Source organism: Meles meles, chromosome 7 (genome assembly GCF_922984935.1).
Source record: "Meles meles chromosome 7, mMelMel3.1 paternal haplotype, whole genome shotgun sequence".
Lineage (NCBI taxonomy): Eukaryota > Metazoa > Chordata > Mammalia > Carnivora > Mustelidae > Meles > Meles meles.
This window is the reverse complement of record NC_060072.1, coordinates 6,740,034-6,764,345: the sequence shown is the minus strand read 5'-3', so window position 1 is coordinate 6,764,345 and position 24,312 is coordinate 6,740,034. Positions and strand designations below refer to the sequence as shown.

The following is a 24,312-nucleotide window of genomic DNA, read 5'->3' as shown; positions in this document are numbered from 1 at the left end:
TTACTGGTGCTTAAATTAATAGTAGACTTAAAACGGATGTCACCATTTCATTCAGCAAACTCCTGCCCTGATAACCGGCAGGCAGGTCCGCAAGTGAGTTCCGACGGTGGACGTAGCGGAGGGCCCGGGCTTCGGTTGCAGGGCGGGAGTTACTGTTGAGGGTTTCAAGAAAGGCTTTCTGAAAAGTCCCGGCTTTGCATGACAGGATAGTTCGCCAGCCGCGTGGAAGGGGGTGTGCCTTCCAGGCAGTGGGATGACTCTTGAGAAGAAGAGCTCGGTGGTCTTAGAGCCAGCCGGGCACGGAGGGGACAGTGACAGGAGCCAGGCAGTGATGACGCCGTCAGATTCTGAAGTGAGCAGATCTGCTCTGCTGGCAGGTAAAGGTGGGTGGGCAGAGGATGGAGGCCAGATGGGAGCAGATGCGGCTAGAGACGAGGGAGGGGGGCGGGAGAACAGGCGGAGAGAGAGCAGAAGCTCCCATTGACAGGAATTGGGGGCCCATGGGGCGCCTGGTGGCTCAGTGGGTTAAAGCCTCTGCCTTCGGCTCAGGTCATGATCCCAGGGTCCTGGGATCGAGCCCCGCATCGGGCTCTCTGCTCAGCAGGGAGCCTGCTTCCTCCTCTCTCTCTCTGCCTACTTGTAATTTCTGTCTTTCAAATAAATAAATAAAATCTTAAAAAAAAAAAAAAAAGAATTGGGGGCCCAGTGGACATGAGGGTCATGAAAAGGGCGGCGAGGACGGTTCTCCCGTTTCTTGCTTGAGAGTCTGGGGAAATGGTGTTGCTGCCAGCAAAGGGGAGGGGAAATGGCGGAAGAACAGTTTTCCAGGGAGAAGGGTGGAGTTTGGTTTTGGACGCTTGCCTGTGAGAACTGGAGGGAAATGATGGCATGGCGGTGGGTGAGCTGGACCCGTGGCCCGAGAAGGGGGCTTGGTCTTTGTCCTTTAGTGAGAATGAAAGCCGAGGTTGCTGATGAGAGGCCTTTGGAAGGGGACCCTCAAGGAACCCAGAAAAACATCACATATCGTGAGCAGGCCAGGCGAAGGATTCAGGTGAAGGCTGCCTGAGAGGTTTGGTGCTGGGGGAGCGAAATCAGGGCTCAAGAAGGGAGGTTGCTACGGGGATAACAGCGGAAGGTCAGAAAGCAGCAGTGGTATGTGGTAACAGGAAGGTGATGGAAATGCCCCGGTGAGGGAGCTTCAGCCCAGAAACGGGGCGCTAGCAGGCCCCAGGTGTGGAGTGAATGGGGGATGAGACCTGTGGGGTCAGCCGTGGGGTTTGAACACCTGGGATCGTGGTAGAGTTCCGGCAGCGGGTCCCTGTCTGCAGACCCGGCTTCGTTCTTCTCTCCCCTCTCAGAGTACACTCAGGGGATGGAACCAGCTCCCTCCCAGGTCTCTGCTCAGGAGGCTTCGTCCTCCCAGCTGTCTTGTTCTGGAGAATTCCACCTGTGGTGGTTTGCATCACCCATTCCCTGCGCATCTGCTGAGCACTCTGTGGGCCTGGCTTTATCCAAGGCACTGAAAGGACAGGTGACTAAAACCTGGTCCCATCATCGCCCTCCACCTTCCCTCCCCTGAAGAGAGAAAGCCAGATGCTGTCTCCTGGGGGAGAGCGACACCTGATGTCCATGCAGGACAAAGTGTAGGGGCTAATACAAAGGTGGGGGAGGCAGGGTGGCCCTGGATGAGGAATGTGGGGCTGACGAGGTCAGGAGGCCTGGCTCGGCCACTGTCTGGACCTTTGACATGGGTCCCCCTGAAGCACAGCCTCCCCGAGCCAAGCTGGCTTGTCCTGGTCCCTGCTGGCCCGTAGCAAGGACCAAAGCGAGCAACAGTGTGATAGCCTCATGGCCTTGATGGGCCCTCATGTCCGCACAGGGGCACTTCCACCCGACTTCGGGGTCACGCCACGTAAGTCAGCCCTCACACGGAGTGTGTAGGAAGCCCTCCTAGCCTTCCGCCTGCTAACCCAAGACGTGTCCAAAGTCATTGCCGTTTTGTTACTTACCCCTCAAAAAGGGTGTACTTAGATATTATGCGTTCTTTCACAATGAAAATAAATCCACATCATTTTTTTTCTTGTTGTTTTTTCCATTTTTATTACCTCTCTCCGTGTCTGGAGATGCAGGACGGTTCCCAGAACACGGTTGTGTCTGCAGAGCGTCACAGGGCCTACCTCTGAGTCCTGTGCAACGACCTGCAACGAAGCATAATTCCTCCCATTTCCACAGCCTGTGGGCCACATGGGAGCCACTTGACGTGCATTTCCTTTGGGCCCCAATAGCCTGTGAGGTGAAAAGGAGCACACAGCTGCTTGCTCACGGAGCCTGGCTTCCCAGCCGGGAGCGTCTGATGACAGAGTTCGAGTACCTTCTCCAGTCCTTGTGTTCTTGCTTTGATTACACTGGAGCACACAGAAAAAGAGCTTGGTCCGGAGGAACCTGTCAACTCAGTGTCTGTTTCTGCCTGCCACAGGGAAGCTTCCTGCAGGGTCTGCCTGCTCCGATGTACACATGGCTTTGTGCGCCGTGAACTTGGCCGAATGCGCAGAAGAGAAAATCCCGCCGAGCACGTTGGTTGAGATCCATCTGACGGCCGCCATGGGGCTCAAGACCCGGTGTGGGGGCAAGCTAGGCTTCCTGGCGGTGAGTACCCTGCAGCTCCCTCCTGCAGACCAGTGCGAGGCGCGCCTCCCCGGCCAGGAGCTGAGATGCAGAAACAGGTGTGGGCCCTGCCTGCTGGGGCTGACTACCTAGACGGGTAGATACTGAGTCAGTGGGTCATTTCACAAATATTGAGGCACGAAACAAAGCAGGCCCACAAGATAACAAAACCCCTCCTGGCCCTTATAAGCATAAGCAGGACATTTCGGTGCCTGAAATAAGAAGATGGATTTAGTGAGACAGTGACCCACATTCTAGGGGGTTAGATATATGCCCCTTCTGTTCTTTGAGTGGTCATAAAAATTCTTGAGATTTTTATGGTTGTGTCTCCTGGTGTTTTTAGTCACACAAAATGTAGTTAGTGCGTATCTTCTATTATTCTCAGTCCAGAAACGGAAAACAGTGCATGTCTTCAAGGAGCTCAGGTCAGACCCGGGGCAGGAAAAGCTATTATCAGGCGCCAGCATTGTGCCCGGCATGGGGCCAGCCTTGGGAATTCACAGTCCTTGTTTATCAGCTGGTTCCCCACGTCTGCTGACCTCGGGCTTTCTCTTACTCCGGCAGAAAGAGACGTTTTGTGCGGTGCCCACTTTGAGTAGGCTGCTGAGTACATGCGCTGTGTTCAGCACAGAGCGATCATATCTCCGGCCGTAGCTCAGTCATGGCACTGATGAGCTGATGAATAGGAACGTGCCCTTTGGGGACACTGATGTTTCCTGAAGTGTGTCACCCTTGTCTCGGTGACAGAGGACATGGGAAAGCCCCATGTACTTTCTGTGTCTCAACCCTATTTCAGCAACCTTAGATAAGATGGTCATTCAGGGGGCGCCTGGGTGGCTTAAGTGGGTTAAGCCTCTGCCCTCGGCTCAGGTCGTGGTCTCATGGTCCTGGGATCGAGCCCCACGTCTGGATCTCTGCTCAGCGGGGAGCCTACTTCTCCCTCTCTCTCTGTCTGCCTCTCTGTCTACTTGTGATTTCTCTCTCTGTGTCAAATAAACAAATAAAATCTTAAAAAAAAAAAAAGATGTTCATTCAGCAAATGTTACCGAGTCCCTGCTCCAGACCAGGCATTCACTGGAGCGGAAGCACAGTGCTGTCAGCCAGGCTGGCAGGGCATCCAGACAAGGAACAGGCCTTAAGGACCGTGGGTGAGTGCAAGGCTGGGGCTCACTCAGCTGCCCAGAGAGCACGCTGCCCTTGACCCAGGGTTAGGGGAAGGCAAGGTGGCATTTCTGGGCAAGGCCAGTCGAGGCTGAGGGCAGGAGGCATCGGCTAAGGCTGCTTCCCTGTCCCATTTGTTCGTCCTGGTGCTCTGGGCCCATGTCATCACACTTGTAACTTCTCTGCCCCCAAAAAGTGTTTTGAAGACACTAATTGCATCAAGATAACAATTGATATATCTAGAAAAATGTGTACATTTTAATGTACAGCTTGTTGGATTGTCGCAGAGTGAGCTCACCCATGTAACAACTGCCCCGATCAACAAGTAGGACTTGCAGGGCCCCTGGCGGGCTCAGTCGGTGGAAGACACGACCCTTGATCTCAGGGTTGTGAGTTCGAGCCCCACGTTGGGTATGGAGATCGCATAAAAATAAAATCTTTAAAAAAAGAAGTAGAACTTTCCCATCACCCTCAGAAGCTTTTGCAGGCTTTCACTCACGCTGCCCCCTACGAAGATAACCATTATTCTGAATTCTGGCACCAAATCTGCCTCTTACTTGTTATTTCTGTAAACTTTTTACTGAAGTATAATATGCACGGAGAAAAGTACACAAATCACAAATAACAGTTCCGTGACTTCACAGAGTGAATATTCTCACACAGCCAGCAGACAGATCGAGAACAGAGCATGACCAGGACCCCAGAAGCATCGTTTGCCGTCAGCAAACTCCCCCTACCTACCCCTAAGGCCTCCAGCCACGGTAGCCACCATCCCGGTCACCGCAGGTGACTTTATGAAAGGAGAGTCGCACAGTAGGTGCCGTGTGTGTCCAGCTGCTTTTGTGCAGGGTTGTGTGTAAGATTCGTTTGTGTTGTTGCACAGTGAGATCGTCCATTCTATGGCGAGACCTAGAGATGGACTTCTGAGTTTCCTGTTCGTGGTTATCATGAACAGTGCTGCTGTGAACGTCGCTGTGTGTGCTGTGGTGAGCGTGCGATTGCATTTGTAGGGACGGTGCTGCCAGGTCAGCGGCTCCGACGGTGTTCGGCTTTAGTAGACTGTGCCCAGCAGTTTTCCCGAGCAGCTGCGCCGGTTTCCACTCCATTAGCAGTTTAGGAAAGAAAGTTCCAGTCCCACCTCCTCACCAAACACATGATCCCGTCATTCGTGGCCTTTCTGATATCTGTGGTATCTCATAGTTTTCATTTGTAATTTCCAGGGAATTAACAAGGTTGAGCACCTTTTCGTTGGCCACTTGGCTAATCTCTTTTGTGAAAACCACGTTCAAGTCTTATACCTATTTATTTGCAATGTCTGTCTTTTTATCGATTGAAGTTCTTTATTCTGGCTTTAATGCTTTGTGGGATATGTTCTTTGCATGTATCTCCTTCTGTGGCTTGCCGGGTCTCTCTCTTTTAAAGATTTATTTATTTTAAGACTAACTTATTAACTTATTTATTTGAGAGAGAGCGAGTATAAGCAGCAAGAGGGGCAGAGGGGGAGAGAGAATCTCAAGCAGACTCTGTGCTGAGATCGTGACCTCAGCCAAAACCAAGAGTCAGATGCATAACCCACTGAGCCACCCAGGCGCCCCTGTTTATTTTAGAGAGATAGTATGCGTGAGTGGGGGCCGGGGGAGAGAATCTCAAGCAGACTCCATGCTGAGCACGGACTGAGCTCAGTCTCATGACCCCAGACGGAGCCAAGAATCAGATGCTCAGTGACTGAGCCGCGCGGGGGCCCCACCTAGTCTCTCTCTCCCTGGTGTCTGTTGATGAGCACGAGCTCTTAATAGTCATGAAATCAGACGATCAGTCTTTTCCATTACAGTTGGTGACTTTACGTCCTGTGCGGTGAATCTTTGCCCTGTCTCAGTTGTGAAGACGCTCTACTGTATTTCTTATTTCCAGACCTAAGTCCAAAGCCACCTGGAATTGACTTTTGTGTGTGAGGTGGAAATGTAAGGTCTACTTTATTTCTCCATATGCAAATCTCCCTGCCCCCAGACTCTGTTATTAAAATGACTGTCCTTGGGATGCCTGGGTGGCTCAGTCAGTTACGCCACTGCCTTCGGCTCAGGTCATGATCCCAGGGTCCTGGGATCGAGTTCCGCATCAGGCTCCTTGTCCAGCAGGAAGCCTGCTTCTCTCTCTGTCTCTGCCTGCTTGTGCTCTCTCTCTGACAAATAAATAAAGTCTTAGAAGAATAAATAAATAAAATGCTGTCCTTGCCCCACAGCACCAAGTCGCACTTCTGTCATCAATCAAGTGTCCGTGTGTAACGAGTCTGCTTCTGGATGCTCCAGTATGTTCCATTGCACCAACACCACATGCCCCTAGTGGCTGAATCTTCTAGTATGTCTTGATATCCGGAAGTGTCAGCCCTCTAGCTTTAGTGACTAGGTTTTGCCCTCTTACCTTCCTGTGTAAATGTTGGGATCATCGTACCATCCCAGAAGCCCCGCTGGGGTTTTGATTGTCCTTACTGCCAAGACGCAGCTGCGATTCTGAGGGACTCAGCCCACTTGAGGAGGGGGTGTATGTGGCAGCCGAGGATCAGAAAGATGGTGCCCTTGAAACTGTCCCTGCCGGGGCACCCGGGTGGCTCAGTCGGTTAAGCAGCTGCCTTTGGCTCCAGTCATGATCCCAGAGTCCCGGGATCGAGCCCCGAATCGGGCTTCCTGCACGGTGGTGAGTTTGCTTTCCCGGTTCTGTCGCTTGTTTTTTTCCAACTTGGGCCTCTGTCTTCACGGCCTCCTTACTCCACGGAGGCTCCTGGTACCAAGGCATGGTTGCCTGGGGGCATCCAGTTGCTTCCCACATTTGCAGTTATGGTGCTGCGGGCTGTGTCCCCTCACGCCGTCCTCACCCGCTTGCTTGTCCCAGTCTCTCCTGAGGTGAAATCTCTAGAAGTGGTGGTGCTCGCTCCGAGGGCATTAATACCTGGAACACCATCAGTATGGCCAGAGTTGGGTTTTCAGTAAGGCTGGGCAGAGGAGAGGAACTGATTTTCTAGGAAAGGAACCAACCCTTTCATGGATTGGCGTCTCTTGAGAGGGTCCAGACTCAGACCCAGACAGTCCTTCCCTGAAGAGGAAGAAGCTTTGAATTCAGTAGAATATATTCATTTATTTATCTTTAAAGATTTTTATTTATTTATTTGACGGAGAGAGATCACAAGGAGGCAGAGAGGCAGGCAGAGAAGGCGGGGGGTGGGGAGCAGGCTCCCTGCTGAGCAGAGAGCTAGATCCTAGGACCCTGAGACCATGACCTGAGCCAAAGACAGAGTCTCAACCCACTAAGCCACGCAGGTGCCCCAGTCAAATATATTTAGCTAGCAAATGAGTCGGGCTTTGAGGGCAAGCAGAGGGCTGGCCTCTGAAAATGGTTTAGACAGAGGCACCCTTTGTGTCTCAGTAATGTTTTTCATGGTTGCCTTGGGTTAAAAGAAATACCTAACAGTTCTGTTTTTATTAATTAGTTACATACAGAAAATTTTTTTTTAAGATTTTATTTATTTGACAGAGAGGTCACAAGTAGGCAAAGAGTTGGGCAGAGAGAGAGAGAGAGGAGGAAGCAGGCTCCCTGCCGAGCAGAGATCCTGATGCAGGGCTCGATCCCAGGACTCTGAGCTCATGACCCACGCCGAAGGAGCGGCTTAATCCACTGAGCCACCCAGGTGCCCCTAGGTAAAGACATCTTAATACACATTTATGTCTTAACAGTTTAGTAGTTATTGAAGAAATAGATACAAAGCTGAAAAAAGAAATAGTATTTTTGTTTAAAGATTTTATTTATTTATTTGACAGAGAGAGATCACAAGTAGACAGAGAGGCAGGCAGAGAGAGTGGGGGAAGCAGGCTCCCTGCCAAGCAGAGAGCCGGACGCAGGGCTTGATCCCAGGACCCTGGGATCGTGACCCGAGCTGAAGGCAGAGGCTTAACCCACGAGCCACCCAGGCACCCAAGTGCTTGCTTTTTATTACAATAGCCACTTAAAACTCACCTTCATGAAGATGTGACATCCAATGGGAGACCGTGCAAGCTCACATCAAGACTTCAGATTACCACCACTTAGTAGTTTACGTGGTGTCTGACTCGTGTTGGGCGTGGCTGCATTTACTTCAGAAACGTGAACTTGCCCTGGTGCCCCTGCAAGTTCCCTGGGTGCCTTGGGGTGCCTCGGCACATGGTTTGAGAACCATAGGGTGAGCCTGGTGTGGGAGGGACACTGTGGAACTGGGCCTGGCCAGGGACTGCAGGGTGGCTCTCGGGATCTGAGCAGTTCTGAGTCTCCTGCCACAGCTGCTCGGTTTGGCAGTGAGCAGATGAGTTAGAGGGGACGGGGCTCCTAGGCCGCAGCCTGGGGGGATTCTGTCTGTAAAATTTAGGGAGGTTATCATAGGGTGATAATGCCAAGAAAAATGATCACAGGGTGAGATGCTAAGGAAATTAAAAGAGCAACAGAAGTCATTCTTTCAGTTTGCCTCCTAGAAATTATACTGTGGATGATTGTACCCCAGGATTTATATGTCTTATTACTACAAACCGCTAAACCCCACCTCACACACACACACACACACACACACACACACACACACACACACACTAAGATGTCTTAGAACTGAGGTTTTCCTGCAGTATTAAACTTAAGGATTTTCTCAGTCATTCTTTGGGTTCCTTTTGCAAAACCGCCTAATGAGGCTTTGTTTTTGCCTTTCTTGCTGATATTTGGGATTTTCTGAGGGACCAGTTGTTTTTTATTGTTATTCTGTTTTTAAAAAGATTGTGTTTATTCATTTGAGAGAGAGAGAGGGAGAGCATGAGCAGGGGGAGTGGGAGAGGGAGAAGCAGACTCCCTACTGAGCAGGGAGCCTGATGCGGGGCTCGATCCCAGGACCCCAGGATCATGACCTGAGCCAAAGGTAGACACTTAACCGACTGAGCCACCCAGGCACCCTGGGACCAGTCGTTCTCAGTTTCCCCTGGAACGGCCCTGTGCTCCCTTGCTGATGAGGCAGCCGTGAGAAGGTTCTCTGACTTCAGACTCCTTGGGGTTGCCAGCGCCCCACGCCCAACCTCTTGGCCCTTTCAGGCTCCTCAGTGCCATTACAGGCTCAGATTCCGCGGCACGTTGTTGAGGGTCAGGTGAAGGTCGTGGGATTCCTGTGCATTTGTTCTCCAGTATCCCGTCTCGAATATGGCGGTCAGCAAAGAGGAGGGAAGGTCATGAGTGCTGCTGGCCCCGCCGTTAGAGACTCCGGGGATGTGCTGTGACCGTGTAGGGGGATCTCTGTAGGGCAGTTGGGCGAGGCCGTCCAGGCCGTTTTCTCTCGGATTCAGGCGGCACTCTCCAGATTCACCCCCACCGCCCCCACGAGAGTCTGTCATCTCGGTCTGTGTGCCCCGAGTAGCACTTCGGTGGTACTATTTCTGACCTGACATTCGAGTTGTCTGAAGCGTTACATTAGCTGATGGCTGCTTGGAGCCCAGTAAAGGTCAGCACCATCAGACTGAACCAGACAGGGAGGCACTGCCCTCATTGTGGAGGCAGGGGCGGAAGTGTGAAGGTTAAGTCCGCGAGCCTGTCCCAGTGGCCCCCCGGGTTTCCTGAGCTCTGGGTCTTGTGCTTCTCCCTCCCTCCCATCCTTCCCGGCTCAGCTCCTCGTTCACATTAGCCTGCACGGAGTGGGCTTTTGGGTTGGAAATCGTGGATTTTAGAGTAGAAATATCATGTCTCAGTAAATGACAGAATTTCTGAAAACATGGCTGGACGGCCGGCCTGCAGCTCTTCCTGGAGGCCTGGAGTGATGAGACCCCGCAGGCCAGGAGCGGCCCGGGAGACGAGGGCACCGGCTTCGAGGGGCCCAGCAGAGAGGGTCTCAGAGTCTCTCCCGGTCTTCACTCACAGGCTGGTGTTCGCGTCAGGGGTTCCTCTAGGCCTGGTGCCGCAGTCTCTTTAGGGGACTAGAGAAAGCCCTTGCAAAGCCAGCTTTGGGGAGAAAGACAGCAGCCGTAGACACGCATGCCTGCGTGGATCCTTGGACGAGCCTGGGCGCTACCCCGTCACTCCAGTACTCTCCAGCGTTGACGGTGCCAAAAATAACAGTTCTTAGCTGCTTGCTGCGTGCCTTTACTCTTAATACTCAGAGGTTAAAGAGATGAAAAACCAGTCAAAACAGAACACTCTTTTGCCTCAAAATATTCTTAAGGATAAGTAATTAAAATGCCGGATCAGGAAAAGTCCCAGGATCCGGGGAGGGGTGGGTGTGAGCCACCTGGCTTGGCCCTGTGAGGCCCTCACAGGGCTGAGGGTGGACACGCAGCTGCAGAGCCTCCGTGACCTCTCCTCTATGAACCTCCCCTCCTCACCTCTGCAGGCTGAACGCCAGCAGGGCCAGAGGGAGATCGCACGAGGGTGAGGCCAGCCGAGCAGGGCAGGGTGCAGCGGGGGCTCTCCACGTGCCCTGAAACTTGTTCCCCGCTCTTGCCGGTCACCAAGTCGAGCTGGCTCCCCCAGAGCCACTTGCCCTGGTTTCGGTGGCGTTTATGTCCATGAAGGTGAGGGGCCCGGCCCCCCTGCCGATCGTTCCCCAGCCTGCCTCCACCACAGTGGTGCTTTCCGGTGGCCCCGTGGTGGCTGCAGCTGGCATCCTGCCACCCTGGAATCACCCCCTGTCCTTGTCCTTCTGCAGAGCTACTTCCTCAGCAGAGCGCAGAGCCTGTGTGGCCCGGAGCGCAGTGCGGTCCCCGACTCGCTGCGCTGGCTGTGTCACCCCCTTGGCCAGAAGTTTTTCATGGAGCGGAGCTGGTCGGTGAAGTCGGCTGCCAAGGAGAGCCTCTACTGTGCTCAGAGGAACCCAGGTGAGAATTTGGCAGCCATTGGGGATTGGAGAAAGCCACGAGAGCCTCCAGGACTTCGGGGGACTGTGCTCCAAACACACGGGGACACAGGTGGTCTCAGTCTCGTTCTCCCCAAAGCTCAGGGACGTCACAAACCTGGCTGGCCGCTGAGCTGGGTTTGCAGCTCGCCTCTCTCTGACATTCAGAGCCCGTGGCCCTTACCTCCATTACATTGTTCTGGGTGCTTTGGAGACACAAAGCACCGTTGCCGTTCACTGTGGCCCCAGCCCCCCAGTCCCACTGGAAAGCAGTCGTATACGGAGCAGTTCGAGAACAGTAGGCGACGGGCAGTCATCAGGTGCTCAGAGTGGTGCCAGGGACAGGGCCGCAGGCGTGGAGATGCTGGCTTGCTGTCCCTGGTGTCTGACTTGCCCCACTCTCATACTTGAGCGGCCCATGGCTTTCTGCTCCCTGCGTGCTCTCCCCTCTCTAAAGTGGGAGCATGGGGAGAGAGGGGCGTGGTCTGCAGATGTGGCCCAGGCACGAGCTTCCACTATCTTTTTTTCAAAAAAATAATCACTTACGGCTCAGTGCAAGAATGGTTCACGACACCAGAAAGAAAGGATAAAAGTTAAAGCCATCCTGAATCTCGGCTCCATCCCCACGGTCTGCTTTGTCTACACTGCCGACTTGCACAGGCTTTCTCACCTCGTGGGGGCTCTGTTTCTAGGCCTTACTGCCCAGAATGGGTTCCCCATCCTTGTCAGGTGGCGGCCGCCCCCCCTGCACGGGACGGGAGGGAAGGGGCCGCTGCTACCCTGCTTCGGGCCTGCCAGTTGGGAACTTGGCCATGACCGCTGTTGCAAGCATACGAGGCCACTTGTTTAATCAGCGCAGCCAGACCGTCATGCGCCACAAAGTTCTGGAAAACAGGAGCATGTCATGTCAAGGCAGCGCCCACCACTTTGTTGTCCTCTGCTGAGTGTCCGCCTTCCCGTTTTCTGTTCCCTGCTGAGGCTTGCGGCCCCAACCTTGAATGGAAGTCGAGTACCGCCAGGAGACACAGCACTGTCCTATCTCACGTCCCCCCACCTTCCAGCTATCGAATAGGGTGCTCCGGGGCTTTGCTGGAGAAGGGGTTCAGTTCCCATTTGGACAGGAGAGCTGTTTCTGGGGTTCCTCTCCCCATCCTCTGTTTTCTCAGCAAGGCCAGAATGGCCTTAGGAGAACGCCCTCTGACCCTTTTGGCCTTTCTCCTCTTCTTCAGCGGACCCCATTGCCCAGGTCCACCAGGCGTTCTGCAGGAACCTGCTGGAGCGAGCTGTGGAGTCGCTGGTGAAGCCTCAGGCCAAGAAGAAGGCTGGAGACCAGGACGAAGAGAGCTGGTAATGCTCCTAGGACGGGCCCCTGCCTTGGGCATCTGCGAGGCCCACACGCCTGGCTGGAAACAAACCCCAGTGTAGGCTCTGCGGGGCAGTCAGATGACTCCTTGGTGTTTATTTCCCAAACCTGGCAGCCCCACGAGGGTCCCATGGGATCTCTGACCTGACCTCTTCATCCTTTACCCCTGGACCGAGCGTGCCGAGATTTGAGGAGGTTGCTGTGCTTTTTGGGGTGGGGAAGGATGGCCGGTCAGGGACATGGGAATGGAATGTGGAGGGCCGAGCAGAAGGCGGACGTCTGGGGGATGTGTGCCGAGCAATTTCTTATTCCTACAGAGCAGTGGAGCGCTGTCTTTTCTTCTCAGAGTAAGACCTGCAGAGCGGACAGGTGGCCAAGTCACTGTCCCACAAAGCCCAGGTCCCAACTGGAGTGTACCTGAGTGGGGGAAGGGAGGCCAGTTCTGCCCCGTGACATCAACAGACTGGTGGGAGGAGAGGACATGTGAACTAGGCCTTGAGGGGAAAAGTCCGGTTTTGCTGGACAAGGGATGAAAGAGAAAGGCTAGAGCATCAGGAGCAGCCCAGGGACACGTGAGGAAGGCAGGCCTGTGGAGACTGGGAACAGCGCTGGGGGCCGGGCTCAGAGTGTGCCTGGCGCGATGCGGGAGAAGGGACCAGAATGGTCACTGGGTCTTGGAACTGGAGCCTCGAAGCCAGGCATGAGGGTGGGCCGACTGTCCATTCTGACGTACACTGGGGCTGTTTGTTTTCTTTCTAGTGAATTCTCTAGTGCTCTGGAGTACCTGAAATTACTTAATTCTTTTGTGGACTCCGTGGGGATTGTGACCCCGCCCTTCTCCAGCAGCTCCGTGCTCAAGTCAGCCCTTGGTAAGCGTCCGCAGGTCGGCTCTGCAGGCCGCGTGTTGCCGATTTCCCTCCTTCTCAGCCTGTTGGTCCCGGGGCCCCGCGGCAGCTACGAGTGTGTGCTGGAGAGTCTTCTCTGGATCTGAGGCGTGTGTCTGTGGCTCGCACGTAGCCCAGCTCATAGGTGCGCCCAGCTGGGTGGCATTCTGAGGACAGGAAGTCCTGATTCTGGAAGTGGGACGGCAAGCAGGGGGATATCTTTCCTGGGCCCTGGCCGAGTGGGGCAGGAACTTTCCCCCAACACCCAGACTGGGCAGAAGGGGTCCAGACACCGGGGGCTGGTGGTGCCTCACTCTTGGATGCCCAGGGGCCCCAGGGCTGCTTTTGGGTCTGACACTCTCTGCTGTAGAGACTTTCATCCGGGCATCTGTCCTGCTCTGCAGCTGCCCGTTGGTCGAGCCAGTGCAGCCCGCTGACTGAGCTGGCACCAGAACATTCTTTGCTTCTGTCCCTAGACTGCTGTCAGGTGATGGCATGGCAGGCGTTTCTGACGCTGCTGGGCGAGGGGGGCTGCCGGACTCTCTCTGGCCATTCTCCCTGGGGAGGAAAAGATTCCAGAAAAGCAACCGCCCCTGACCCCTGACCCCTGACCCCGTGGACAGTCTTAAGAAAAGCACAGGCTCGGGACACCTGGGTGGCTCAGTTGGTTAAGCAGCTGCCTTCGGCTCAGGTCATGATCCCAGCGTCCTGGGATCGAGTCCCACGCGGGCTCCTTGCTCGGCGGGGAGCCTGCTTCTCCCTCTGCCTCTGCCTGCCACTCTGTCTGCTTGTGCTCGCTCTCGCTCCTCTCTCTCTCTCTCTGACAAATAAAAAAAAAAAAATCTTAAAAAAATAATAATAATTAAAAAACAGAAAAGCACAGGCTCTTCGGTCTTTTATCTTAGGCTTCCGCCCCGCCGCCCCCCCCCACTCGACATGGCGAGACCACCAGCAGCTGAGAAAACTTGAGTCTCTGAGAGGAAAAGACTAAAGATTGTAACAAGAGCCTTTTTTTTCTTAAAAATATTTTATTGATTTATTTAACAGAGAGAGACAGATCACAAGTAGGCAGAGAGGCAGGCAGAGACCGGGGAGGGGAGCGGGGAAGCAGGCTCCCCGCTGAGCAGGGAGCCTGATGTGGGGCTCGATCCCAGGACCCTGAGATCATGACCTGAGCTGAAAGCAGAGGCTTTAACCCACTGAGCCACCCAGGCGCCTCCTAACAAGAGCCTTTCATTGCGAACATTTGGGAAGCCCTTGGAGATTCAGGTTGTTTCCAGCATTTTCCTTAAAAACTGTACTACAGGGGCGCCCAGGTGGCTCAGCCGGTTAAGCACCCGACCCTTGATTTTGGCTCAGGTCATGATCGCAGGGGGCTGAGCTCGCTCCGCGGGCGTCTGCTTCAGATTCTCCCTCTGCCCCTCCTCTCTGCTCGCACACTTGCTCTCTCTCTCTCTGTCTCGTGCTCTCGCTCTCAAATAAGTTAATCTTTTTAAAAATTACACTACAGTGCACATCTTTGTTATTCTTTTTTTTTCCCTCTGTCTGGGGCCAGTTTTTTTGTGACAGGTTGCCCAGAATGGGATTACTATCTTCATAGGAGTGAACATCTTTAAGACACTTGATACAGGTTGCCAGACACTTTCCAAAAGATAGTGCCGGCTCATGTCCCACCAGAATTGTATAAGGGGACAATCCAAAGGTCCCCAGCCCACGGCCAGAAGGTAACGATGGCTCGTGCTCACGGGAACTGGGCACAGGCAGCCGGGCTGAGCGCCGTCAGTCTGGGGGTGCTGGAGTCACGTTTGGTACTGTTCCCTTCTAGGTCCAGATGTCGTCTGTCGGTGGTGGACGTCCGCCATCACGGTGGCCATCAGCTGGCTCCAGGGAGACGACGCGGCTGTACGCACTCATTTTACTGAAGTAGAGCGTGTCCCCAAAGCCCTGGAAGTGACAGAGTGCGTAAGCCCCCTTGACCGGTTACTTGCTTCTGTCCGGGGCACTCCCCGAGGCCCGCGTGCCAGGCTCACTTGTCCGTGTGAGCAGGAGCGAGCGGGTCTGAACCGGGGTGAACGGTCCGGCAGCCTGGGGACTACGTGGTAGACGGAGAGAGAAAGTGAGAGGCAGGGAGAGGGCGGCACGGAGACACCGAGCTCGGCAAGCACCCGGTCTGTGCGGTGTTGCCCCGGCGGCTGTCTGCTGATTCCCGGCGCCGCCTGCCCATCCCCCGCGGAGCCGCAGGCTGCAGGGAGAGCAGTGCGGCTCCTGGCATCTTCGGAAGCTGCTGGTGAAGCCAGGCAGTGCGATGGTGGCTCAGGGCTTGGGAGGGCCCTAGGATCCTCTCGTGGGCTAGCGTGGTATCGTTTCCTTCCAGCCGTCTCTCAGCCCTGCATGAGCTCTGTCACTCAGACGGCCCTGGGCCCATAACACGAGCGCAACCGGAGAGCTTTTGACCTTCCTATTGGGGGACTCAGCGCCTGCCTCTTAGGGGGCATTTGGCCCACAGTGACACTCCACCCTGCCCGCTGACTCTCTGGCTGTTGCTGACTCGGTGTCCCTAACATCTGCAACTCCAGAGAAGTAGTAAAATGCTCCGAGACAGGAAAGCCCCACCAGGTCTGGTCCTCGGAGCCAAGGCTAGAACATTAACTGTCAAGCAGACCAGGAACCAGGAGAGCAGGAAGGAGCCGAGAAAAGTGGGTCTAGGCAGGGTCTCTGAGGTAGGTCTGACACCCCCGTTTCATTCAGGTGACCTGTTTTTTAAGCACCCTGACCAGTCAGCCGCCTTGCGCTCTGCCCTGCATGTGTGCTCTCCCAGCCAGTGGCTGAGGACAGGGCAGGTCAGTCGTCCGGGGTCCCCTCTTGTAAGCAGCAGAGCCCTGGCGTCCGCCCAGACCCTCAGCAGACGCTCCTCCCCCCGAATTCAGTCCCTCTGGGGTCCCTCTTCATGGATGATGATGCTCGGGGGCCCCCTTCCAGCCCCAGCCTCTCCCCGATCTGCTCTATGAAAAGAAGCTACGTGTCTCGAGAGAGTTGAGCACCCAGCTTCTGAGGGAATGACCCCTCAGAGAGCAGCTGCAAATAACGGAGTCATACGTCATGCCGCCACAGGTGGCAGCAAATGGTGAGGAAACTGAGGCACAGATGGTTTGTCAGGTGCTCTTTTTTTTTTTCAAGATTTTATTTATCTGATAGAGATCACAAGTAGGCAGAGAGGCAGGCAGGGAGAGAGGAGGAAGCAGGCTCCCTGCTGAGCAGAGAGCCCCATGCGGGGCTCGATCCTGGGACCCTGAGGTCATGACCTGAGCCGAAGGCAGAGGCTTTAACCCACTGAGCCACCCAGGCGCCCCGTCAGGTGCTCTTTAGTGGCATTCCTGGTGGGTGAGCCTGGTCTCCCATCCTTTCCTCGCCGACACACATCCTGTTCCCAGGTCTCCCTCCCCCTTTCCTGGTTCCATTGTTTATTGAGTAGATGCTTAACTGAGGGCCCTCTTGGTGGCAGCTGCGTTCTAGGCTCTGAGAGGCAGCAGGGAACAGGAGAACCAGTTGCGGCCACAAGCAGATGGCGGCGGCCAGGCCTGCGCGGCCACTTCTGTGGGCAGTTGGCGTGACTGCCTTCACCAGGCCAGTCGTGGCTTCTGGAAGCGGCCAGCACGTCTTTTCACCCAGAGGGGTTCTGGGCCAGAGGGAGGGAGGCCCGCCTACCACAGGTCGGTGTGAGGGTGACCAGAGGTGGGTATAAAGGGCCTGACCCCGTGGGCGGTCAGAGGAGGCTGGGAGGGGGCAGGACAGGATAAGGCAGCCCAGGGGCCACCGTGGATGGACTAAGTCTCAGGAGACAAGTTGGTAGAAGGGGCGCTCCCCTGCGTCCACGTCAGCAGAGACACAGAAGTAGGAAAGGAGAAGGAGTTGGGCTCCGGGCGCCTGCCTCCTGGAGCAGTCAGAAGCAGGTGGGGGCCCAGAGCCATGGCTTGGCTGAGAAGGATCTGCCCTCTCTCCGCTCCCCTTATTTCCTTTCCTCTAGTCACGCTGGCCCTGGGTATTCTCCCATCATCGGAGACTCGGGGCCTTTGCACATGTTGCTTCTCTGCCTGGAATCCTCTCTAGAAACCCACACAGCTCACTCCTCGGTTTCCTCAGGTCTCTGCTAAAATGTCCCTTTCCCAGAGAGGACATCCTTGACCACCCTCCGTCCTAAGATGCTGCCTTCTTCCTCTGCTTGGCTTTCCTTCCTGGCGCATCTGCCGCCTGGCCTTGCATCCTCCGTGGTCGGTGCCTGTTCTCTCTGACTCGTCTAGAAAGTGAGCGCCCGCAGGCAGGTGCTCGGCTTGTTCATGGCTGCGTCGCCAGGCCTGGGGCTCTGCCGCCCCCATCCCGAATGGAGGAGGTGCTGGGGCGTGGGGAGCCCCTCCACCCCCATGCAGGGCCGGCGTTTCGGATCGGGAGCCATCGTGGCAGCATATGGAGTGGGCGTACCTGCCCGTGGCCAGCTCAGGCCCCGCCTCCTGGTGCCCCGGTGACCCCCACTGACCTCCCGCCCCTCCCCTTCCTCTCCCGGCCCAGGAGCCCCCTGGTGAAGGCTGTCCTGCACACCTGCAGAGCCATGCACACCTCGCTCTCCGGGAAGGCGGATGGGCCGCAGAGTGCCTTCTGCCACTGCGAGCGGGCCAGCGGCCACCTCTGGAGCAGCCTCAACGTGAGCGGGGCCGCCGGCGACCTCCCCCTCAACCATGTGAGTGGGCGCTTGTCTGGCCCCTCAGGGAGGTGGGCGGCGGTGGTGGGGAGGGACACTCCAGCCCAGCTGAGTTTACGCGGCCCGTGGGGCCATCCGAAAGACGAACCAGGCCAGCAGGTGCTTGTCCCGCAGGCGTCGCCTCTGGGCCCAGTTGGGGTCCCTTGTAGGCCTTCGGGCAAGCGTGTCTCCGCCTGCGCTTCGGCTGGGTTCCCTGAGTCCCAGACCCTGCCGGCCAGGGCTCTGCGCTTCCCCCCGGGCAGCTTGCGCAGGGCGCCCAGGCCGCCACAGGCCAGCCTCCGAGGGGCCGCCCGCACGCGCCCGCACGCGCCCCGGCCCGCCGACCGCCCCGGGCACCTCCGCGGCCGCACGCACGCCTCCGAGCGGGCAGCTGCGGTGCATTGTAGTTGCATTGCATGTTCCGGCCGTACCCGTGCAATGTTTCCACAGTGCATCCCAGAGGCCTGCCTGGCCCTCGGGACTCTGCCTGCCTGTGCCCCCTCCCAGGGGCCCTGCTGTCCCTGCGGGATTGCCCGTCCCACTGGAGGGGAGGGGAGGGTAAGGGGGTCCACAATGAGAAGGGAAGCATCGTCTGCTCCCTCGGGAGCCTGGTTTCCACCGCACAAAAGGGAGGGATGAGCTGTGGCCTGGAGCGTTCGGCTCTGAGACCCTCACTGAGGCTTGGTCCCCAGCGGCTGCCCGGTGGTCTCCGGTTACTGAGGCGACCCCAGGAAGCGTGCCGGCCCTGCAGGACGGGCAGGGTGTAGAGAGGGCCTGAGAGCAAAGCCCACGGAGGAGCCACCGCTCACATTGTGCCCTTCCTCCGTGGTCCCCGGTGGAGTTCGTCTTCGCTAGAGAACCAGATGGTGTCGGCTGGGTTTGGGGAACCGGAGAGAGGCCATGGCGCCCTCGGGGCTGGGGTGCCCGGGTGGTAGTTCTCTGGGAGAACGGGCCGAGAAGGAGGAGATGCCACGGAGCCTGGCATCTCTCAAAGGACAGAACCCAGCCCCAGGCTGCTCCCCCGTCCACAGGTGCTCCCCCCGACGCTCACGCCTTAGAAATGTCAGGTTCTGTCTGAAGAGGAAGGCCTCACCCGTGTCCCCGGAGGCTGTCATCAGCCAGAAAACACTGTGGCAAAGGGTCAGGACACAGAGCAGGCACGAGGCAGGGTCCAGGGTGGGTCCAGTGCCCTGGCGAAGGGGCAAGAAGGGAACGTCCTGGGGGCGTCCGTCTGAACCCGAGGACTGCGTGTGACCCCGCTCAGAAAGGACTGAGTCACGTGACACGAGACACGTGACAGTGTCTCCTCACTGTCATGGCTCCCTTGTGCTGACGGGAGCCAGGCAGGCGGCCCGGCCTCGTGGGTGCCGTGCAGACGACAGTACGTGAGGCCCCACTCGCGCGGGGTCCGTGCACCAGCGGCTGGCATTGACAGAGCCTTCCAAGGCCGGTGCAGGACACACACACACACACACACACACACACACACACACACAGCGCTCTCATGTAACACAAACAGCCTTAGGTGCCCATTGCGCAGATGAGGAGACTGAGGCCAAGAGGGTCAGTCGTGTGCTAGTCGGTGGCAAAACCACAGTTGGTTTAGGTTTGTGGGTCTAAACCCCTGCGTTCAGCTGCTCGTGGTTCTGCCTTCTCTCACGCCTGTGTCCCCAGCCCCAGGGACCACCCGGGCTGAGCCTTGACTGCCTTGATGTGAGCCTCGCCTCCCCTTCCTCCATCTCCTTCCGTTTCAGGCCCTTCCATCCCAGGGGGGCAGGGCCATGCGCCTTCTGGGGGTTTCAGAGGTCAGGCCTCCCGCGGGGGTGAGCCTGTGATGTGGGACGAACCTGTGCCTCCCTGTCAGACCGCAGGGTTTCATTCCTGCCCCTGCCACGTGTGTCCCCGACACACAAACTAGCCCCTGCCCGGGCCTCCCTTCCCCACCTGCTGCCACAGAGAGGACCAGATGCCCGGAGCCCGAGCTCACCCTTGAGCCGCTCTCTTGTTCCCTGTGGCGTGTCTTCCAGGCCGCTGCCCCTCTGGGACCCTCCACTCCTCTGGGCGCTACTGAGTGAGGGGCTGGGGAGCCGCCGGATCCACGCCGGGATCGCTGTCCGGGCAGCAGGCCCGTCACCTGTCTCCTCCCTCGGGGCTCACTCCACAGGTGGTCCAGCTGCTGACCTGTGACCTGCTGCTGTCGCTGAGGACCGCTCTCTGGCAGAAGCAGGCGGGAGCCAGCCAGGCCCTGGGCGAGACATACCACGCGTCGGGGGCCGAACTGGCCGGCTTCCAGCGGGACCTGGGCAGCCTGCGCCGGCTGGCACACGGCTTCCGCCCTGCCTATCGCAAGGTGAGGCCAGGATGCCCCGCAGGGGAGGGCCGGGGGTGGGGGGGCTGGAACCCGCTGGGGCGCCAGTGTGGGGTTGTGGAGTTTGTCCTCTGAGGTCTGCCGGCTCGCCTGTCAAGCGCCGCACCTGGGGCCGGGGACCCCCTGCTTCTTCTTGTGTTAGGCGAGTCCCTGCTGGGCGCCCGGCCCTCGGGCATGGCGGTGAGCGGCCCAGCGATCGGTGGTCGCAGGCGGAGGCCGGTGCAGAGCGCCCCTCACCCACCCAACGCGAGGCCGGGAGGAGCTCCTGACCCTGGGATGGCTGGGGGACACGGAGAGAGCTCTACTCTGGTTTTTCTCGCTGGTGTCAGTGACTGAATCTCCCTAGAACTTCATTTAATTCTTTTTCGGAGCCCCTGGCGGCTTTGGTTCTGCTGCCTGACTGCACGGAAGGTCCCTTGCCAATGGCCACGGGATCTGAGGAGTCTGCGGGGGCAGTCGTATAATTGGGCTTATTGGACCCAAATAACTTTGTTTTATTTTTATTGCTAATTAGAGTAATGCACTCAACATGTTTTTGCCTGAATTACTTTCTAAAAACTCAAGTGAGAAGGCCAGAAGTGTCCATGAGGGGGGAAAGGCACGAAAAAGCCAGGCTGCCTTCCCCTGGGCCCTCACAAAGTCACACTGTGACTCCTGCGTGCGGTGAGCCAGGACGGCCAGTGGACCAAAAAAAGCACACTTAATCACCGGTGACCCACCCTCCAGCGGGGAAAAGAGGACGTGTGCCCCCAAGGTTCGGGCCCCCGTGGTCTGCTCGGGGCCTGGCTGGCATCAAAGGCCTCCTCGTGAAGCACCATTTCCATCCTGTCCCCCACACTGCTGACACTCCTTAGTGGCTTTCCTGGGTGGCCCTCAAGACCCTCCCCACGATGGAGATATTATAAAGGAGCCTTGAGATCCTAAGGAATTACAGACCTCGGCCTTGCCTCCCATTCCCCAGTGACTCAAATTTACAGAAGGGCGGCACTTTGTGGCCTCTCTTTTTGAAGAAACTGAGGGAAATGGGGCCCCGCCCCCTCACCTCGGCCAGTTTTTGGGTGGCCAGTTTTCAGGCGGGAGGCAGCCCCCCAGGACTCCAGGCTGTACCTAGGCCTCTCGGCTTCCAGCCCATGGAGCGTGTCCGTGCGCTCTTTGTCTCCAAGAGAGGGGAGCGGTCCTTTGCCCCTTTCTGGGCTCAGTCTCACACTGCCCCCCGCCAGCCAGCCTGCACCCTGCTCCCCACTCCTGCTGCTGCTCCCAGTGGCCGGCTGGGCCTGGAGGTCAGGACAGAGGTGGCTTCCAAGGGGAGAGCAGGGAAGGGCTGTGGTGGGGTGGCCACTGAGATGCCGGGAGATGGGTCTGCTGGGGTCGGAACAGGTGTGTCCCCTGCCCCTCCCCAGGTGTTCCTGCACGAAGCCACCGTGCGCCTGATGGCGGGAGCCAGCCCCACCCGCACGCACCAGCTGCTGGAGCACAGTCTGCGCCGGCGCACGGCCCAGAGCACCAAGCACGGTGAGTCGGCCGCGGGCACCCCAGCTCTGGGCCGGGGCGGGGGCCCTGGAGCCGCACTGTGGGGTGCATCTCAGCCCCACCCCCGACCTCTAGGCTCGGGGTGCTAGCCGCATGCACTGCGGGTCATTGTGAACCAGGGAGGGCACAGAACTCTCCTCATTGGCGGGGCGGGGGGCAGGGGGGTCTGAGGTTCAGTAAATGAGCCCCAGCAAGCCCTTGGGACAGCCCCTGTGTCCTGGAGGCCTCCCAGTGAGGGGTTCCTCCACGTGTCTCGTTCCCGCAGGAGAGGTGGACGCCTGGCCCGGCCAGCGAGAGCGGGCCACCGCCATCCTGCTGGCCTGCCGCCACCTTCCCCTGTCCTTCCTGTCCTCTCCGGGCCAGCGGGCGGTGCTGCTGGCCGAGGCGGCCCGCACCCTGGAGAAGGCGGGTGACCGGCGCTCGTGCAACGACTGCCAGCAAATGATTGTCAGGTTGGGGGGCGGCACAGCCATCGCCGCCTCCTGACCCCTGGGCTCCGCCCACTGCAGCCCTCTGCCCCCCTCGCCCTCCTCCCTCTGTCTCTCGGGTCTCTCTCCCTGCTCTCTGTCTAGCTGTCTCTCTCCCTGCTCCCTCTGGGAGCTGTGGGGTGAGCCTGGTCTCCTGAGCCTGCCAAGGCATTTGGACCACCTCAACCTGGTAGGCCCCTGGGCCGAGCCCCAGAATCTGCTGCGGAGAGAGGCCCGTGGTCCAGGAGCCCATGGATCTGGGAGAGGAAAGCAGGAACTGGGGAGCTCCCTGACTTGAAAGCAGCGGGGGCGGGGGGCTCCCAGTCTGCTTGGCCTTTGCCTCCAGCCCTCCACAGCTCTGCTCTCCCCGAACATCCCCCTTCCCTGCTTCTTGTTTTTTATCAGGCTTTCCCCGTGGGGGACATAGGTCTCTGGGCACCAGAGCGCTTCACCCTTGGCACTGGGCCCAGCTCGCCCCCTTCCTCCTTTTTATACAGATGTTTTTATATCCGTGTGCTGGGGTTTGCCGTGACTCGGGGCTGAGCTGCTGCGGCATCTTGATTTCTCTCCTTGAGTCTGTGTCCCCTCCCCTGTGCCTGACAAAGCCAGTTCATTGTTTTCTCTTTATTACACAGGACAGCCAGGGAAGGAGGGGAGCCCGGCCCTGGGGAGGCAAGCGGGAGGCAGGGGGCAGGCCTGGGGTTGGATGAAATAATGTTGGCATTATTTTTTAATTTTTTAAAAATAAATGGTATCTTATTTAATTGTCCTGTTCCTTCCCGCTCCCCCACCCCCTGGGATGCCAGCCCAAGTTCAGGGTAGGCCCAGGGGGCTGGAAGAGATGAAGCTACCCATGGGGCCTGAGGACCGGGGGCCTCAGTGTGGGCTCTCACTTCCCGCCCGCCCTAACTCCTCCCTCCACAGTCTCTTTATCCCTAACTCTTGACCTGAAAATAAGCCCCGGTGGCAGGGACCAGCCCCCAGCCCCTCCCCATCCCTTTCTGGGGAGGACACTAGGACTAATGCCCTCTGCCTTGACAGGGGTCCTGGGAGGAACAGTGCTCCCTTTTCTGGATCCCCCTGGCTGGGTGCCTCCCCTGAGGCCGTTTCTACCAGGACCCAAGGACTGCCTGAGACCCTAGAGTCTGCTGCGGGGCCGAGAGGGGCTGCCTTCCCTCGCTCCCCGCCTGTGCTGGGGGTGTACACAGCAGGGGCTCCCCCTGACGCCAAGTGCAGGCTGGAATGGCTCAGCTTGGACCCTACCCCCTTTCTGTCTCTGCTGCCCACACACACACTGATTTGTGGCCCCTGCCCCCCCCCCGACCCCCAGGTGGGCCAGCCCTGTGTCATGTGTATATACTGTGCCTTTTCTCATTATTGTTTAGGGGTGGGAGGGGGTGTTTTTTCACGGAAAAGGGATACACCTGTGGTTTCCTTGATATGAAGTCATTCACTGTGTCCTGGATGTAGGTTATTCAATAAACACAGATTGGTACCACCCAGCAGGAGGTGTGTGAGGGTCTGTGGTGTGACCGCTGTGATGACAAGCCAGGCCACGGCGTGGCTTGGCTTCTGAGGACAGTCTCTCCCTCTCTGCTGAGAGGCCCCTGGAAGGTTCCAGTCGGAAGGAACTTCCTCGCCCCCCACACACACCAGCCCCTTCCTTCTGATGCCCGCTCCCTGGCACATGCTCCCGGGGCCGGGACAGAGCCTGGGGTACAAGGGCGGCTGGAGGTTCCTGCTGGAGGCGGAGGTCCCTGTGGCCGGGACACAGCTGGCTGCTCACAGCAGCCGTGGTGTTGGAATTGGGGTGCTAAGCCCGTATGTGTTCACCCCTCAAGGATCCATCTCCCCCCTTCGGGGGTGCTGCCGTTCGGTTTCCCCTTCCCGGCCCGCCGGAGGGACTTCCCATCCAAGTCCAGCTCCCTCCGGTACTTCCCAGCTGGGTCGCCTGGGGCAGAACCTCACCTCCGCTCCACTCCCATGTGTGCACGACGACGGGGATGACAGTCCCCTCCTTTGACAAAGTCCCCATAGACCTGTTGGCCACTTTCAGTGATGGGATAAGTACCAGTTTACAGTTAAGTGCCCTGTGCGCCTGCGGAGGGGCAAGACCACGGGGAGCGGTGGGTGGGAAGGGGAGGAGTCCGAAGTGACCTGGGGAGGAGCCCAGGTCTGTGACCTGGCCCGGCTGAGAAATGAGCCACACCCCTCTTTGAAGGGCACAGCAGGCCACGCCATGCCAAGGGCCAGAGCAGCCAGA

The 24,312-nt window shown here is 57.6% G+C and overlaps 1 protein-coding gene across 1 annotated transcript in view; it reads left to right on the top strand.

Moving 5' to 3' along the window:
- SREBF2 (sterol regulatory element binding transcription factor 2) overlaps window positions 1-23,551 on the top strand; it is a 60,989-nt gene extending 37,438 nt beyond the window's left edge. The window contains exons 11-19 of the mRNA XM_046011098.1: window positions 2,477-2,646; window positions 10,520-10,688; window positions 11,935-12,052; window positions 12,828-12,937; window positions 14,778-14,910; window positions 17,516-17,684; window positions 19,849-20,034; window positions 21,453-21,564; window positions 21,848-23,551. Of these exons, the coding sequence (XP_045867054.1) occupies window positions 2,477-2,646; window positions 10,520-10,688; window positions 11,935-12,052; window positions 12,828-12,937; window positions 14,778-14,910; window positions 17,516-17,684; window positions 19,849-20,034; window positions 21,453-21,564; window positions 21,848-22,068 (1,388 nt within the window). The 3' untranslated portion in view covers window positions 22,069-23,551. The remainder of the gene's footprint in view (window positions 1-2,476; window positions 2,647-10,519; window positions 10,689-11,934; window positions 12,053-12,827; window positions 12,938-14,777; window positions 14,911-17,515; window positions 17,685-19,848; window positions 20,035-21,452; window positions 21,565-21,847) is intronic.
- The last annotated feature ends 761 nt before the right edge of the window (window positions 23,552-24,312 follow it).